The 19,250-nt window shown below is 39.2% G+C and overlaps 1 protein-coding gene across 2 annotated transcripts in view; it reads left to right on the top strand.

Moving 5' to 3' along the window:
- Window positions 1-14,236: 14,236 nt before the first annotated feature.
- Window positions 14,237-19,250, top strand: part of LRCH2 (leucine rich repeats and calponin homology domain containing 2) — a 97,058-nt gene continuing 92,044 nt past the window's right edge. For both annotated transcript variants that reach the window (XM_021686414.1, XM_021686421.1), the window contains exon 1: window positions 14,237-14,585. In XM_021686414.1, coding sequence (XP_021542089.1) covers window positions 14,237-14,585 — 349 coding nt within the window. The remainder of the gene's footprint in view (window positions 14,586-19,250) is intronic.

Here is a 19,250-nt window from a genome sequence, read left to right on the forward strand (position 1 = left end):
TCCAGAGTCAGCCGATTAACAATCTGCTTTGCCTCTTATTAGAAAGGTGGTAGACCTGCTGTCCATCCTCTTAACCCACAATAAGAATCAGCATTCTGTAATCAGCCCTGCCACATCAGAACGAGTTGGAACCTTGGCACATGTCTTTGGAAACATTTTTGATCTCTAACAGACTACCCTCTAACGAGGGTACCTTGGCATATTTGTAAAAGATGATCTAAAACTCTAAAAATAGCTATGAGCACTATTCTCCCACATGCGTACAATTTGAATAGGTCTGGCAAGATGCTTTTAAGCTCATAAAAGTGTCATAGAATGTTATGAATTGGCTTTACATGCTTCAGTACACCCGGTGTACAGATTAGCACTTTCTGTTATGACACCCAGGCTCTGTGCCCTCTACTACAAACAGCAGGAAAAATTTATGAGCCAGAAAACCTTTCTTGGATTTGGCCGTAGGGCAGTAAGCAGTGGAATTTAGTTGCTCACAAGGCCGGAGTCTGAGGCTCCCAGAAATCAGGGGGGAACTGTCACATTGAGTGAAATTAGTTGTTAGTGTATTCAGGTGGAATGGTAAACCTGAAAGGGATTTAGGATTGCAAGTAACAAAACTTTGAAACATGGCTGCTTTGTGGTGAATGCAAGGATAGAGAGACGATCCTAACGGTGACATGGAAAGAGGCAAGTTCAGAATGTGAGTCTAAAAAAAAAAAAAAAAAAAAAAAGGATCATTCTATTGCAGATGTTAGGATTAAATTATTTCAATTCTCACAGGCCTATATGTATACCTCAAAAGGGGTTGGAATCAGACTCTTTTAAGTGGTAGCCAAGAGCCAAATATAAGGTGTTGATCATGAGGCTTCTGTGATAGTCACCTTTGCATTCCTCTATTCATAGAACAAATATTTTTGAGCATCTATGTGCCAGAACACAAATATGGATTTGACATGGTCCCTGCCTTTTAGGAGTTCACATCTGAGGGGGAGGTAACAAGACAAAAAGGTGATAATATATTGTAACAACTAATGTAATAGAGATAAGCCCAGAGTCTTCTGAGAACAAAGTGAACTGGAGGGAAGCCAGGTGATGAGAAGTTAAAGAAAGGCTTTGTGGAAAAGCGATGCCTAAACTGAATCCTGAAAGATGAGTAGGAGTTACCCAGAGGAAAGAGTTTGGGGAGTTCATTTCAGTCAAGAGGAATAGCATGGTATGTGGTGGGAAATGTAAGTAATTTAGTATGACTAGACTAGAGCATAAAGTACAAAGCAAGTGGGGGATGAGAGATGAACCTGGAGAAATAGGGATGAGAGATGAAACTGGAGAAATAGGCAGGAGCCAAATCATGAAAGGCCCTGTATGCTATGCTAAGGCCGCTGAACTTTCTTCTGTAAGCAATAGGGGAGCTGGTAAGTGACCATTTTTTTAAGTCACTCTGGCAGCAGTGTGGAGAATAGAAAGGACCAGAGAGAGGCAAGACCAGAAGGAGAGAGACTAGTTAGGAGCATGCTGTAATAGTCCAGGAGATGGGGGGGCACCTAGGTGGCTCAGTCAGGTAAGTGTCTGCCTTTGTCTCAGGTCATGATCTCGGGGTCCTGGGATCCAGCCCCACGTTGGACTGGTTTCTCTTTTTCCCTTGCCTGCCACTCCCCCTGCTTGTGCTCTCTCTCTCTGTCAAATAAATAAATAAAATCTTTAAAAAAACCCCACTAGATATCAATCAAATATCAAGGAAACAAGGAATAGAACTAATGATGTGGTGGAAATAAATGTCTAATCTGTCTCCAAGTCTTGTTGAGCCCTCCTATAAAATCTCTTAAATTTGTCTCCTAAACATTTCTAATACTACTACCTTAGTCTTCCATAACAGTGAATCTCTTCCACTCCAGTTTTTCCCTGCTTAAACTCATCAAGTATAACGATATCATGTCCTCTTGGAGAGATCTGCCTCATGAATCCAATCAAAACATTTCTTTCTGACCTGAAGACCTTTTATAGTCCAGTTCCATCCTACCTGTGCAAGCTTATCTTTCATTCCTTCTAACATGCCCCCTATGCTCTGGTTAGGCCATGCTGCATACTGTCCCTAAAATATTACATGTTCATTTCTGTCTCTGTCACTTCCTGAGGTGTCATATTCTATCTGCTTTGTCTGTCCCATTGTCCTTTGAGGCTCAAATAAAATTCCAGCCCTGCCATGAAGATTTCCTTAACTTTCTTAGTTCTTTGATTTCCCATTACAGTTATAAATGGAAACATATACCATATAGATAATTTAACTATTATTTAACTGTGTATTATGTGCAAGTCTTATTTCTTCAACTACCTTATAAATTCATCAATGGGATATGATTCAATATTACTTCAGTTGTCCCAATTGGGTCTAGACCATTTGTATTCTAATATTTTGACCCATTTTGATACTGTATATATTTGAACTCTAAGAGCTTGTTGATTTCTTTCTTTCTTTCTTTTTAAGTAGGCTCCATGCCCAACATGGGGCTTCAACTCACAACCCTGAGATCAAGAGTTGCATGCTCCACCGACTGAGCCAGCCCAGGTGCCCTGAACATGTTGATTTCTTGCTTATATGTACAAACATTTGATTCAGAATTATATTTCACTGACTGTTTTTGTTGAGAAAGCATATTAAGAGTGAATTCAACTAACCCAGTTTAATTCTTCGATCAATTTTCTATTAAATGCTATTAAAACATTTTACTATTTTTTTATTTTTATTTTACTGAGCTTTTAATCTTAAACAATCTTTTCCATGTTCATTTTACAATGAATATTGACCAATTTTAACCTTTTTATAGAGGTATTATTGACATACAATGAACTACACATACTGAAAGTGTACAGTTTGATAAGTTTGGACATATGGTATACACGCATGCAACCATCACTCATGATTAACATAGTGAATATAACAATCTCTCATTCTGTCCTTTGCCTTTTCATTCCCTTAACAAGAATTTTTGTCTTTCAAAGAGCAGATATTTGTAATTTTGATAAAGTCAAATCTGTCAATTTTTTATGGATTGTGTTATTAGTGTCATATTTAAGAAATCTTTGCCTAAAATCAAGGCCACAAATATTTCCTCCTATGTTTTATTTTAGGTTTTACGTTTTACGTTTAAGTCTATGATGCACTGTTGGTTTGTGTTTGCATGTGATGTGAGGTATGGATCTATGTTTGTCCTTTTTGCATATGAATATTTAATTGTGCTAGCAGCATTTGTTGTAACTATCTTTTTTCCACTTATTTGCCTTTATTTTTACTTTTTATTTTTTTATTTTTTATTTTTTTAAAGATTTGATTTATTTATTTGACAGAGAGAGACACAGCAGGAGAGGGGACACAAGCAGGGGGAGTGGGAGAGGGAGAAGCAGGCTTCCTGCTGAGCAGGGAGCCCGATGTGGGGCTCGATCCCAGGACCCTGGGATCATGACCCGAGCCGAAGGCAGATGCTTAACGACTGAGCCACCCAGGCGCCCCTATTTTTACTTTTTAAAAAAGATTTATTTGTTTTACAGGGAGATAGCGCGCACGCTTGAGAATGTGAGCAGGTGGGGCGGAGGGGTAGAGGGAGAAGGAGAGAGAAAGAATCTAGAGCAGACTCTCTGCTGAGTGTGGAGCCAGACACAGGGCTCAATCTCATGACCCTGAGATCATAACCTGAGCTGAAATCAAGAGTCGGATGCTTAATTGACTAAGCCACCCAGGCGCCCCTTATTTGCCTTTATACCTCTGTCAAATGTCATTTGTCCATTATGTATGGGTTTATTTCTGGACTTCCTATTCTGTGCCATTGATCAATTTCTCTATTTTTATTTTTTAAAGATTTTATTTATTTATTTAATTGACAGAGAGAGAGAGAGAGACAGCGTGAGGGGGAACACAAGTAGGGGGAGTGGGAGAGGGAGAAGCAGGCTTCCCGCGGAGCAGGGAGCCTGATGCCGGGCTAGATCCCAGGACCCCAGGATCACGACCAGAGCCGAAGGCAGTCGCTTAACCAACTGAGCCACCCAGGCGCCCCTTATTTTTATTTTTTAAAGATTTTATTTATTTATTTGAGAGACAGAGAGGGGGAAAGCACAGAAGGAGAGTGACAGGGAGAAGCAGACTCCCTGCTGAGCAGGGAGTCCGAAGTCGGGCTCAATCCCAGGACCCTGAGATCATGACCTGAGCCGAAGGCAGACGCTTCCAGGTGCCACCCAGGTGCCCCTATTTCTATATTTTTAAGCCAGTACCTCACTGTTTTGATTAGTGTAGCTTCGTCTTGAATTTTGGTATTCTTAGTCTTCCGACTTTGTTCTTCTTTTTGCAAATTGTGTTCACTATTCTAGATCCTTTGCATTTTCATATGAATTTGACAATTAGCTTGCCATTTTCTACAAAAATGCCTTCTGAGGCTTTGGGGAGAACTGACATCATAAAAATATTGTCTTCCTACCCTTGAAGATGATATCTATCTCTCTATATCTATCTATATATCATCTCCATTTATGACTTATTTCATCTCTTTTAGCAATGGTTTGTAGCTTTCAGTGTACAGGTATTTCACATCTTTGTCAGATTTTCTATTCTGCAACTGTGTCAAACTCGTTTATTCGTTTTTATAGCTCTTTTGTAGATTCCATTGGATTTTCTGCATGGATGATCATATCATCTGTGAATAAAGACTCCTTTCCAATCTAGATGCTTGCCTGCCTCAAACTCTCCCTCTCACCCTCACTCCCTTCCTCTTGCCTCAATCTCTCCCTCTCACCCTCACTCCCTCCCTCCCTCCTTTCTTCCCTCTCCCCATGCCCCCCACCCTCTTATCTTCCTTTCCCCCTTTGATCTCTCCTTCCTTTCTCTCTCTTTCTCTCTTTCTTTCTTGCTTGCTTTCTTGCTTTTTTTTCTTTCTTGCTTTCTTTTCTTTCTTGCTTTCTTGCTTTCTTTCTTTCTCTCTCCCTTTCTTTCCTTCTTTCCTTGCCTTCTTATTGTGTCTGGAAACTTTAGTACAATGTTCAATGAGTTGGTGAGAGTGGACCTCCTTGTCTTCTTCTTGATCTTAGAGAGAAAGCAGTTTTTCATCATCAAGTTTATTAGTTGTAGGTGTTTCATAGATATTCTTTATTCCAGTTGAGGAAGTTTCTGGAAGTTCTCTCAGAGCAATAAAATTGAGCATTTGCAGGTCTCACTTCATTTGTGTCTCATACCTCATGGATTACTGTTTTTGTTGACTGATATTCAGTGTCTTGAAAACTATAGTTTCATATACTTTGTCCAAGTTTTTGATTATTTCAGATAAGACAATAAATCTGGTCCCTTTAAGCTATGTTGGCCTAAAGCATAAGAACCACACTCTTTTTTTTTTTTTTTGCCATATATAATATAGTAAAGATACTTAAAGACTGAACATTCCCAATACTCTTACTTATGTTGCCACTGACAATGTAAATAGGTTCAAACCTTTTGGGAAAGAACTTGGCAACATTTATTAAGAGACTTAAAATATTTTTACCCTACAATTGAGTAACTGAGTTTCTTGAAATTTAGGGTAAGGAAACAATAAATAAGAAAAGTGCTTTATTAATAATAATCTTAAAAGCAAGGTTATGCATAATAAAGGATTATTGGTAAGAACCTAAATATGCAATAACAGATGTACAGATCAAGTAATACATGGTTATGTAATATAGAGAAATAGATAATACGCAGTATATAGTTATAATATCTGTAAAGAGGATCAATCTCTGGCTGGATCAGTCAGAAGAGCAAGCAGCTCTTGATCTCAGGGTTATGAGTTTGAGCCCCACGTTGGATGTGGAGATTGCTTAAATAAATAAATAAGTAAACTTTGAAAGTAATATCTATAAAGAGTATGTAATAATAAAGAAAAAATTCTTATATGAATTTCTAAAATAAATTATAAATATTTGTATATATCATAACTAATAAATAAAATAAAAATTTATGCCACAGGAAAACCTGGAAACAAATCTATAAAAATATTATCACCAAATATACACCTTTGGTTGTCTTTGTGAACTGTGGCTATGGGTAAATTTTCACAATAATAATAATAATAATAATAACAAAACCTTTAAAAAGGCCATTGTGATAATCTTGGGTTTATGGTATTTCAAAAAAGAAAACAGTCAATATAAGTCCATATAAGAAAGTAGTTGATTTAAAACACGATGGAAGTTGTTAATGAATAAACTTAATGATTTTATGTAAGTTAACCAGGCAGTACTTAACAACTGGTAATCACTGTTATATGGAGATAACTTGGAAGGAGTTAAGCAGCCAAGATTTTTTGGACTAAGAAAGGACACTAATCCAGATATATTACTGCCAGAAGTTACAGTGGTTAAAAGCCTACGGTTAGGAGTCAACCACGCTTCTGTTCAAATTTTTACTTTGCCATATTTCAACTGAGACCTTGGATAAGTTCCTTAATTTCTCGGAACCAGTTTCCTCACTTACAAAATGGGGATAATGATAATGCCCACTCCACAGGACTCTTGTGTAATTAAAAGAGATAATTTACTAGATAGTACTAGCAAGCAGAGTATGTTAATGATAATGACAATTATACTAGCAAATGTTCTTCGAGTACTTACCATGTGCTAGATACTCTTCTAGGTGCTCTACATATATTAAATAATTCAAACCCTCACAATATCCCTGTAAGGTAGGTAGGATTACCATACCTATTTTTCAGATGAGACAAAAGAGGCACAAAGAGGCTAAGGTGCTTGCCCAAGGCCACATGATTATTAAGCTGTAGAGGAGTAGAAGTGGAAAGGCCAGTTAGTAGGCTACTGTAGTAGTCCAGAGAAAATAGTGACTTGAATTAAGGTTTTCGTGGTAGAGATGATGTTACTAGTCAGACAGTATGGTGCGTTCATGTCTTTAGTTTTGCCAACCTATCAAAAAGCTATTGCTTGGGGTGCCTGGGTGGCTCAGTCGGTTTAAGCGTCTGACTCTTGGTTTCAGCTCAGGTCATGATCTTGGGGTTGTGAGATCGAGCCCCGGGTTGGGCTCTGTGCTCAGGGCTCTGTGCTCAACAGGGAGGGAGTCCGCTTGAGATTCTCTCCCTCTAACTCCTGTCCCCACTTGCACTCAAGCACATGTGCTCACTCTCTCTCTCTCAAATAAATCCATAAATCTTTAAAAACAAAACAAGGGGCGCCTGGGTGGCTCAGTCATTAAGCATCTGCTTTCGGCTCAGGTCATGATCCCAGGGTCCTGGGATCAAGCCCCGCATCGGGCTCCCTGCTTGGCGGGAAGCCTGCTTCTCCCTCTCCCACTCCCCCTGCTTGTGTTCCCTCTCTCTCTGTGTCTCTCTCTGTCAAATAAATAAATAAAATCTTAAAAAAAAATAAAAAATAAAAACAAAACAAAACAAAAGCCTATTGCTTATGGCCAGTAGGAGAAGCCATTGCCAATTAAGAAAATTTTAAAGTCCTCTGGTACTCTATGAATGTGCCCTGGAGAAAAAGATTTTAATCTAGGTAGAGGTATTTAAGGTGAAGATTTTATTAAGGAGTATTTAGGATGTACAAAATGGAAGAAGTCGATTAAGTCATCAAGGATAACCTAGTTGTTTAGTAATTAGTACCTTAGAATTATCTACTCCATTAATGAATGACTATGTCTAGCTATTTCAATAAAGAGACTTTTAAAACCACAAAAGAGTGGGAAAGCATGTTAGTTTCCTACATTAACTGCACGTGTTAAAGCCAGGAAGTGTAAGACATGAGGTCATCACAGCCAATATATTTTCTCTTACTTTGTGGAATCATATCATAATTGTAGATAAAGTACTTAAGCAGAAATAAATAGCTCTTAAGGGTTAACATTGCCCAACCTAAACCTATAAGGTAAGTGAAAAGTGACATTTCTGACCTCCTCACCAAAACAAAACACATCTAAAATATCCTGCAACATTTGATCACACACTCCCTTGTTTATGGAACACAGCTCTGACCCTTCCTTCTGACAACCTGCAAATAGGCTAATTGGGGTCATGATTATGACTGTAGTCAAGAAGAAATAGTCTTGTTGCCACATAGAGAGGAAAAACTGGATTTTAGAGTCATGTGTGACCCAGTTACCACTTTAGAGCTTTAGGTTTATAAGACTTTTATTTTTCTTCAAGTAATCTCTATACCCAGTGTGGTGCTCGAACTCACAATCCTGAGGTCAAGTGTCACATGCTCCACCAACCAAGCCAGCCAGGGGCCCCTGGAGCTTTAGGTTTATAGATACAGTCTTTAAAAGGAATTTTATCATCAAGCCAAAAACAAATAAAACAAAAAAAAAAACCCCAAACAACAACAACAAAATACTCATAATTTGAGTACACTGCCACCAGGTGAAACCTCAGTCGCAGTCCCAGGAGATCTATGTCATATGTTTATTTTATTGAGAGAGAGAAACAAAAAACGTAAACCTGTAAACCAGGCATACTTCACATGCATTAAATGCTACATGTACTAATGAAGATTTGAACCAAATTTTAAGGTGAACAACTATAATTAGACTTTGGTAGATGCCCAACTTGATTCTTCATCATTTCATTACACCCTTCTATTCTATTTTTTAAAAGATTTTATTTATTTATTTGACACAGAGAGTGTACAAGCAGGGGAAGCAGCAGGCAGAGGGAGAGGGAGAAGCAGGCTCCCTGCCAAGCGGAGCTCGATCCCAGGACCCTGGAATCATGACCCAAGCCAAAGGCAGATGCTTAACGACTGAGCCACCCAGGCGCCCCTTTTGTTTTGTTTTTAAGTAAACTCTACCCCCAAGGTGGGGCTCGAACTCAGGACCCCAGGATCAAGATCAAGAGTCACATGCTCTACTCAATGAGCCAGCCCGGTGCCCTATTTTAAGATATATTTTTATGGAGGATTTGGAACAGATATTTAAATGGATTTCATGATATCAGGTTAACATACTAGAAACACAGAGGTCAAAATCTGGAATTGCATTAGAGACATTAAACAGGAATTTGAATCAGGTGATGGGCTCATAGTGATAACACAAAAGTTAGGAGAGGCGGACGTGTGGGAGGAGTTAACAAGGATGGAACCTCAACAGCAACACAGAGGAAAATGTTGGCTAGCGCTGGCGGCACAGTAATACAAAAGAATTTAAGAAGTGCCACGCTGATAATTCATGGTTCACTCAGCTCAGTGTTCTGTTGACAAAGTGAACCTAGAAAAGAGATAATAGTAACCTTTATAATATGGTAGATGTTTTATGTAATTATCTCATGTAATCCTCAGTACAATCCTATGAAATAGCTAATAGTGTTATGATTTCTGATCTATAGATGAGGAATCGAAACTTTGAGAGGTAAGACTTGCCTATCTCATATCTTGTAAGTGTCATAGCAGGGATTCTAACCAAGATAGACTGTAATAGTGCTTGCTGATGTCAGCACTGAAAACTAGGTACGTAATAGCTTCTTTTAAGTAATAGTGATCGTTGATACAGTTGATACATCGTTGATAATTTCTTCTGAGTTAATAAATACTAACTTTGCGATTAGTGAGTTTGTTAAGACTGGTTAAAGCAATGCAAGGGGTTTATCTGCAAGGGTAGAAGCAAAGACAGACAGGCATAGGAGGATCAGGGATGTTGTAAATAGTGTGCTATAAATTATGATAAAATAAGTTAATGTATAGTCCGCTGAAGGTCCCATACCAGAACAGGGATTTTGGAAGGGACTGAAGATCAAGTTACTAGAGAGAGGAAGGCCAAGTGAGTTTCTTTAATCATTTTAGGTGTACTTCTCAGGGTTTTCTCTAATTCAGGAGTTGTGCTGAGATTGGAGTGAGCAGAGCTGCACATCTCATTCTAGCGGCAGCTGTGAAATAGTTCAGCATGGGGTATATTAACAGCTTTTGCAGGGGCACCTGGCTGGCTTAGTCAGTAGAGCACGTGACTCTTGATCTTGGGGCTATAAGTTCGAGCCCCACATTAGGTATAGAGATTACTTAAAAATAAAATCTTTAAAAAAATATATATATCCTTGTTGATTTAAAAAATAGTTTTTTTAGGGTTTCTGATATATATCTTGATATACCCACCATTTCTTATTTTTCCCCCTAAATTTTTTTTTTTTTAAGATTTTATTTATTTATTTGACACACAGAGAGAGACAGCTAGAGAGGGAACACAAGCAGGGGGAGTGAGAGAGGGAGAAGCAGGCTCCTGGCTGAGCAGGGAGCCTGATGAGGGGCTTGATCCCAGGACCCTGGGATCATGACCTGAGCCGAAGACAGACACCCAACCCACTGAGCCACCCAGGCGCCCCCCCCACCCACCTGAATTTATTTATTTATTTTAAGTAAGCTCTATGCCCAACACGGGCTTGAACTCACGACCCTGAGATCAAGAGTAGCATGCTCTATGGACTGAACCAGACAGCCAGCCACCCCCCTCCCTGAATTTAGCATTTAATTGAGCTGATGTTTTAAGGGAACAAACTGCAGAGACTCCCATGGCTCTTTCCTGGATTCTAACCAGGACGGAAAAAAAAAAGTTCACACTATAGTTTGATCTATTTATTCCCCTGGTTCGTTGACTTGCTCTAGAGCCTGAGATAAAACATATCTCACTTTTGATTTATTTACAGACCGGTAAGAACATCGTGTAGTCTATTCCAATAACCTTGCTCTCCCAATAGAAGAATTTGGAGTTTTGGACTGTGCTTTTCCTCCTTTATGTTATTTAGAGATGTTGGGTATCTAACTATTTGCTTGGGATAGCCGTGATTATAAACTGGCCTGGAATTTCAAAAGTCCCCTTTAGAGTTCTTTTGAATACAAATAACCGTTGTCATTTGCCAGCACTTTATTTAATAGAGGGTGCATGTTTTGTTCAAAACCCCTTGTTTTCCTTCTGTAATCTTTGATATATGTCATGTAGTCTTGGTGATTTATCAACATTCGTTTTCTAAGTTTGGCTTGGATAATGCTGAGTACTGACTGTAATTTAACCAATTACCAACATATCGAGATCAGAAATAACATCGAAGTGGTAATCACTGTGAAATATCCTCTAGTGTAGACTGATGCAAAAAAATTCATGCAATATGTCAAATCTCTTTTTGTGCACAATTATCAAGAAATTACCTGATTTTTCCCTTGACTTCTTCCTCTATTTGTATATTTCTTATTATTTAGTTTTCTTTTATGAGAGGGGCAAGGGTATAATAAAGAGATTAACATTTATTGAGTACCTAATGCTATACAATTCCTTGCAGAGAATAGTTTCTTGGCACAAAGTAATAGCTCATATGTGATCTTATTTATTCTTAGAACAATCCTATGTGAACTATATACTATTTTTCCTCATCTATAAAATGGGGGGCGCCTGGGTGGCTCAGTTGGTTAAGCGACTGCCTTCGGCTCAGGTCATGATCCTGGAGTCCCTGGATCGAGTCCCGCATCGGGCTCCCTGCTCGGCAGGGAGCCTGCTTCTCCCTCTGACCCTACGCTCTCGCTCTCTCTCTCTCTCTCTCTCTCTCTCTCATTCTCTCTGGCTCAAATAAATAAATAAAATCTTTAAAAAAAAAAAAAAATGGAAGAATAATAGTACTTATTTTACAGGGTTGTTATGAGGATTGAATGACTTAGTATATGCAAAGCAATTACAACAGTCCCTGGTAAACAGTAAACACTATTTTATTTTATTTTTTTAGTAAGCACTATTTTAAATATTCTTTTTCTTCTTCTTGTTATTTTCTAGTGTTACTTACGAGGAAACCGACACACAGAGATTTTAAGACACTTTTTTGAGTATTACAGTCAGGCGGTTGGAACAAATTTCTCAATTTCATACTCTTCTAAACTTTTTACCTCCTGTTAAATTAACGAAACAAGAGGGCCATTAGACTGAGGCGGCTCTATTGCTAAGGCAACTTACTTAAGCATACCAAAACCTAAGCCTATAAATATCTCAAGGTTATGAAATCAAAATGCTAAGGACAACCAATCACAAACAGCCAACTAGCTTTAAGTTATAGCCAATCAGATAATTTCCTTTCTTTGCTTCCCCATTTTTTCTACTTGCCTTTTCCCTGGTTCCTGTTGGCAGAGCACTCCTGGCCACTTCTGGTTTGGCATTGCCTAATTTAAATTGATAAATGCTCAAATCAGTTCTTAAAATTTTAAAATATACCGCAGTTTATCTTTTAATACTCCTATGACCTTGGTGTTCTTGTGAAAGAGCTCTAGAATGTGTTATTTTGTCTGATTTTCACGTATACCTAACCTACTGTGCAGGCTTCCTGTTTTTTGTATTTAGATTATCTTTTAATTCTTTGAAAGGTTACTTTACTCTTAAATTTGGTTGTACAGCCTTTTTCACTTGACAGGTATCCTGAGGGCATATTTTTCCTGGAGTCTAATACATTGTTTTAAATAATGCCAAAATTCTTATTGGCTAATTATTATTAAAATAGTTCCTTTCTTAATCTTTTCTCTAACTAATGAATTTAGTTTCTCCTCTCCCCTTCTTGATTCTGGAAGTTCTCAATTAATACTTTGAGAATTTTATTCGATCTCAATACTTTGAGATTTTATTTTATTTAATTAATTTTATTTAATATCAATACTTTGAGATTTGATTTGTGATATAAAGATGAGATATAAGGTACAGCATTTCTTTCTGACACCAGTGGGTTTATTTATTTTTATTTTATTTTTTTATATATTTTTTAAAGATTTTATTTATTTATTTGACAGAGAGAGAAAGAGTGAGAGCAGGAACACAAGCAGGGGGAGTGGGAGAGGGAGAAGCAGGCTTCCCGCCGAGCAGGGAGCCCGATGTGGGACTCGATCCCAGGACCCTGGGATCACGACCTGAGCCAAAGGCAGATGCCCAACGACTGAGCCACCCAGGCGCCCCACCAGTGGGTTTAAATACTTCGATTTCACTAGCTAATTCATTGTAGAGTCTGATTCTCAGTTCTGTTCCTTCTGTGGGTCATGCATATGGCAAATGTAATTTCTTGCAACATAATCATTTTAATTAACCTGTAGGGATAGCCACAATTTTTTTTCTTGCATTCTTCCCCAAAGTAGAGCCAATGGCAAATTAACTTTTGTGATTTCTCTAAGAAAATGAGATTGTTGGCAGATTGCTCAAATTGAAATGGATGTAAAAGAGATGCATTGGATATTCAAATTGATGATGATTGAATATGCCCAAATATTCTGATGGTTTTTTTTCTTTTTTGGGGGGGTCACTTTAGTATCAGTGAAAAAGTTTTGAGTATTCTGAATGGGGGTAGAAGGGTTAACAGTGGCCTGAATGGTTGGGTTCAGGTTCTAAAAATGACCTCCTAAAGTAGAAGATTGATTAGCTTATTACCCCCAGTGTTAAACCTACAGAGTTCCACCTAAAACCAAAACCTTTATTTCGAAAATAAACTTTAAGGTTGCGTAATGATCAAAGAGTTTTCCATCAGCCATACTGACATGATGAGAAGAAACCTGAGATATTTTGGAGATCTTGGCACAACTTCAAAGAGTGCTAGAACAGAATGCAGAGAACTTTTCCAAGTTTTGGAAGGCAGCAGTTTGGCTGAGACCCACACATACTGAAACGAGAGGCTTCCTTGAAAACATTTAAAAAGGATTTTCCTATTTTGGAATTCTAAATTATGGCAAAATTCATATATGCTTAAAACTCAATTCTGCACCAGTTTCCCTCCCCAAATAACCCTCCACCGTTTCTCTCCGTGTCAACACTGGTAAACAATTCCTGAGGCATTTGCGGTAAGCGTTTCAATAAGGTGGCTGATAGTCCTTCTAAATGCCGTTTCAATATATTCTGAAACGAATCCCTTCACCCCTACCTAATATATTTGCCTTTGTTTTGTAGAGCGAGAAAGGTGAAGCAATTTACAGATCTGGGGACAGACCGCTAAATGACCTGTAGTTAAGCTGGTGTCGCTTCGCAAGATTTTGGTACCCAAAGCAGCGGAACCGAGACTTAGCATCCTTCCTCCGATCACACATTTCTTAAAGTGACCGTTCTGCACGTTGGAACACCGTCTCTTCTCTACCCAACACCTCCTCCCAGCCCGCCCCCTGGTTCCTTCCCACCCTCTACCTCGCCCCCCCCTCCCCCCCCCCCGTCCGGGGCATGCGTCCTAAGAACCCCCTACACTCGCGGCACAAGCTGAGAGTATTGTCGGGGGCTATTCTCTCTCCCAGGAACATGGCGGCGAGTCAGGGAGGTGGTGTTAACAGTGGGGGCGGCGGTTGTGGTGGAGGTGGAAGTAGCGGTGGCGGTAGCGCAGCCGGAGGGGGAGGTGGCGGAGCCGGAGGGGGAGGCGGCGGCGGCGGCGGGACCCTGGTGGTGCCCATCCCGGTACCGACTCTTTTCGGTCAGCCGTTCCCCAACGGGCCGCAGTGGAACCCGGGGAGCCTGCAGCCTCAACACACGGTGAGGAGCCTGGACCGGGCCCTGGAGGAGGCGGGCAACTCCGGCATCCTGAGCCTCAGTGGCAGGAAACTCCGAGACTTCCCCGGCAGCGGCTACGACCTGACGGACACCACCCAAGCAGGTGACGGGACGGGGTGGGGGGGAGGGGAAGCTGGGCTCCGAAGGAGGAGGTGGGGGGTGCGGGTGGCTGCGTGGCTGCGTTGTTGGACTGCTGGTCTGGGCGGGTTCGCGGGGGCGGCGAGACTGACAAAGTCGGAGCAGCCTTTTCTCGTGAATGTGAGGGGGAGAGAAGGGAATGGTGGTGGTGGGGGCCGGGGGGGGGGGAGGGTTGTTGACTGAAAGATGTATGGAAACCCGGCGGGATGTGAGGGGTGAAAGAGCAGTATTGTTAAAGCGAGTTTCCCCAGTAAGGAGTAGGGAGGGAGGTACTGACACCTTCCTTAATGCACTTCTTCCAACTCTCCTGGATGTTCTCATCTTTCTCGGAGGGGGGTGGGGGGGGGAGACAATACGTAAAATTACAATCTACACATATTCTTTAAAGGCATACATGCCTGGAAGAAAGGCATATTCCTTTTCATCGTGCAGCCGCAGCATTGCCACGGTTTTTATGTGTTATTTTGTGTGTGTGTTTTAATCATCCCAGAATATTCTTGCCTTCTGGTCACGTATGCGTTTAAAGACAGATTTTTCATCTTCCTGGTGTTGAGAAGGTAGTGGTGGTTAAATTAGTATTTGTTGCTGTGGCAAATGAAATCAATCAATCACTAACATGTCTGGTATACTAGGGGCAAGGATCCTTGTTTTGAGTTATGTTAGAGTCCTAATTTTTATAGCAGAAATAGCCAAAAAATTTGAAGGCATTTTTGAGAAACAGAATTAACTCTATTCTTTAGGGAGTTGTGGGCTAATGGCTTATCATTTTGGTTGAGAAATTGGCTATTGTAGCGTTCTTCCTATACTCTCTGGTACTCTTTGTTGTGGATGGCATTTTTTGTTATGAACATACTCTCTTTCCCCTCTGCCTTATAAACCAATGCGGATTATTTTAAATACGTTTCCATTTGATGAAAGGGTTTTTTGCTTTTCATAATCTTTGCATTTGTTATCTTTTATATTTGCTTTGCTGAAAGAAATCATGGACAAAATTATTTTGATAGGTGTAGTAATTTTGGAACAGTACAGTAAGTAGAATCACCTATAATGAGAAGTAATAAAGGCCTCTTATTTTCAGAATAACACTATTTCAGTGCATTCAGTTTCTGGATATTAAATTTAGGTATGTGTTGGGAGGAGGGTGGGGAGAGGAGGAAAGCCTAAAAATTGAAGCCTTCCACTCAATTATTCTCTTAGGAATTATCCTAAGAACTATGAATGCGTAATCGATCACTGATGTTGTATTTTGGAAAGCATGTTCGAGTATTTACTCCTTCACTCTGAACAGATTTCCTAAACAATATGTTCACATATTTATGAATATATTGGCAAAATATTATAGGACTTGGTATGTTCTTTAAAGGCTTCAGGAAAAATGGTTTCATACTGCATCATTATGAGCATATGTTGTTTTGCTTATTGTGCTTTATAACCTGTAAAGGATATATCTGTAGGACTAAGTTTGAGCATCCTGGCCTGGCATTCAGGGCTTTCACTGTACAGCTCCAGTTTATTATTGCAACCTTACCACCCCAAACACTCCTACATAGAACCCTCTGTTCCAACTAGGTTAACTCCCTGTCCCTCAAATATATATAATGAATTTCTGCCTCATCTTTGTAGAAGGTCACCCACATGCTTGGGATTTTTCTCTTTACTCCATCTATTTAATTTTGTTCAAGCCCCAGCTTTTCCAGGAAGCTGTCTCTAACTCCCTTAGTCCATAGCAGTCTCCTGTTTTTGAGTTCTTAACGGTACTTTACTACCTTTACCACTTACTTGCTAGGGCTGGCTTTATTTTCTTTGTTATGTTTGTGTCATGCTGTCCCTGAGAAGCTGGAGAGCTCCTTAAGGGCAGGGAATAAGTCATATAGTTGTTCAGCCTTCTCATTATATATTGCTTATATTGTACTTGATAATATTTTTCATAAACTTGAATATCATCTTATATGGTTATAACCTACGGCTTTTAAGCCTTCAGTTTTGTTTTGTTTTGTTTTTTCTGAGGCAAGCTTTAACACAAAGCAGAGCCATATTTGTTCTTGTTAAGCATTCTTTTGTCATAAACTTTATCAGTGTCTACAGTAACACAGGATTTTTGAGACGATTCCACCTCATTTTACTTTTTTTTTTTTAGTTGAATGTGTGTTTCCTTGTGGAAACAGTTCAAAATTTAAATGACATATTCGTGAGTGATTCATTTGCCATTCATTTTTGACAAAATTCAGTCGTGAACAATTTAGGGGCAATATTTTTGTATGTAAAGAGACTAGTATTCATTATGTATAAATGAAGGTGGGTACACTGGAACTGAAGAAAAATAGAGCATGTTTCAGATAATACATACATACGCGTACACACACATACATACACATCTGTAAACATACGGTATCCTCTGATGAAACCAGTTCTGTTTGTTGGTATTGTTATACTTAAAATGACTCTCAGTGGGATAATGTTTCAGAACCAAACTGATGAGTTAGGCAAGCATATAATGTTTTATTGGGTTGGGAAGAGACTGGTGGAAGGGAAAATAGGTAGGAAGGTATTCTGTTAATCTAGGTGTGAGGTGGTGAGAATCTGGGGTAAAACTAAATTGGATAAGAAGGGAAAATTGATAGATTTGAAAGGAAGCAGGGAGGGCTTTTTGCATTATTTTGCTGTTCCTCACATACACATAAGACAAAACAGACCTGGGGTTCTTCACCTGGGCTGCACGTTAAAATCGCAAGGGAGTGTTTTTTAAAAACGTATGCCTGGGCCCTACCCCAGACCAATTAAATCAGAATCTCAGGGGCCAAGAGAATCTTTTTTTAAGAAAGTCTTCCCAGGTGATTCTAATGTGTAGGCAGGGCTGAGAAACTCTAAAATAGTTCATTTTTTAGGTACTCAAGAAGTACTGTTTAGGTGAATGCGAACATTGATAAAAATTTAGTGACTAAAGTCACTTGTCAAGAGGGTCAAAACCAAAACTAGGAACTATGTATTCAAGATCTAGTTCAATATTCTTTTTAACAGACTTGGTGAAGCAGAGACTTTTTTTTCATTATATCATGTCTATAGTGAATAGCAAATTGCCAGGAAGCTATAGTTTCTTCAGTTACCATGCATAACCCTGGTTTACATTTGATACTGTTGGATAACTTGGCATTAAGAAAATAGTGCCCCCAAAACATGTAGCAGCAAAATCTTGTTTTCTCTATTAATAGTCTTGCTCTGAGGGAAGATGGATGGTTGGTAGCTGTTGGTGAAGTTGTCTTTGGTGTCTTTTTACCTTTTTTTGCATTTCTGGTGTGTGATCTTCATCTGCTTGTGCCCTCCTGCTCTCCTCGTTTCTTTTCCCCTCTTCAGCTCACTCCCCTTCTTTTGCTGGGATGTAGCTTGAAGCTAATTATGGCAGCCTTTTCAGGAGATTAATATTTAAAAGGGAGAGTTTGCTAATTTATTTGAATCTTCAGTTGGTGGTTTGTGCTCATGACCTTTTTGAATATATCTGCCTTCCAGATTCTTCTTGATTAAAATCCTCTATATAAAGACATAAGAACAGGGATGAGAAAGTTCGTGATCCATTTCAGGAAAGTAGCTGACTCTTGTTGTAATGTCCTGTCTTAGATGGTCTATAGGTAGACTTGGCAGGGCAAAGGGAAATTGCCTAGAACATTTTAGTCTGTCTGGATACTCTGATAATTTGTTGACCTAAGAGAGCTTGAAAATGATTCTAATAGCCACTCAAACAGATCCTGAAACTTTCATATTTGACTTTGTCACCAACGCTACAAATAAGTCTCAGCCTACTTGCAGCTGCTCCCTCTGCTTCTTCATACCTCTTTATTCCATAAACAATAGGTCTGTGAAACAGATTTAGGAATTCTTACATGCATCAGATGGTGCTGTGTCCTGGTTAATCACATGTTTTCCTGTAAACCTGGAGTCAACTCTAGTTTTTCCTACATGTGCTGGTTCACCCCTTCAACTGTGGGGCATGGTGCATTTTATCAGGTTGTAAAATGGAGCCAGATAAACTTTGCAGCATCTGATTATGTTGTGAGGTGAAGGCCCTTTTAGTACATTCAATGGAATGAACTTGTGATTGTGATTTTTTGGACTGATTCAAATATCTACCTTGCTTTGTGTAATAAATTTCTCCCTAAAAAATCGAATGTGAAGCACATTTTTGACAGTTGACTCATATTTTAATTGCTCTAGATTGAATTTGAGTTGCTGGACCTCACAGTGATTTATTTTATTCAGTGATGAATTCTTCTACAGTATAAATCGTTGCCCCTTAATTTCTTTCTTTTGTAAGTTCACATTTTAAAATAAAATGTTATCTTAAATTGGAGGGTGTGTTCATCATTAAAGTATTACAGCTCTTTATAAATTTTTAAGCACTTTCATGTATATTATGCTATTGTATCCTAATAATAACCCTGTGAGTTTGGCACAGTACATAGTAATTACTCATTGTTGTGAGAGGTTAAGTGATTTGCCCAAATTTAAATGGCTAGTGTATGGCAGAGTGGGGGTCAGAGCCTAGGTTTTTTTACTCTAGCACTCACTATTCCAGTGTTATTTCCATTGTAATGCAGTCTGTCTATATAATAAAGGTATTATTAAACTACACACTATG

Source organism: Neomonachus schauinslandi, chromosome X (assembly GCF_002201575.2).
Source record: "Neomonachus schauinslandi chromosome X, ASM220157v2, whole genome shotgun sequence".
In the NCBI taxonomy this organism is placed as follows: domain Eukaryota; kingdom Metazoa; phylum Chordata; class Mammalia; order Carnivora; family Phocidae; genus Neomonachus; species Neomonachus schauinslandi.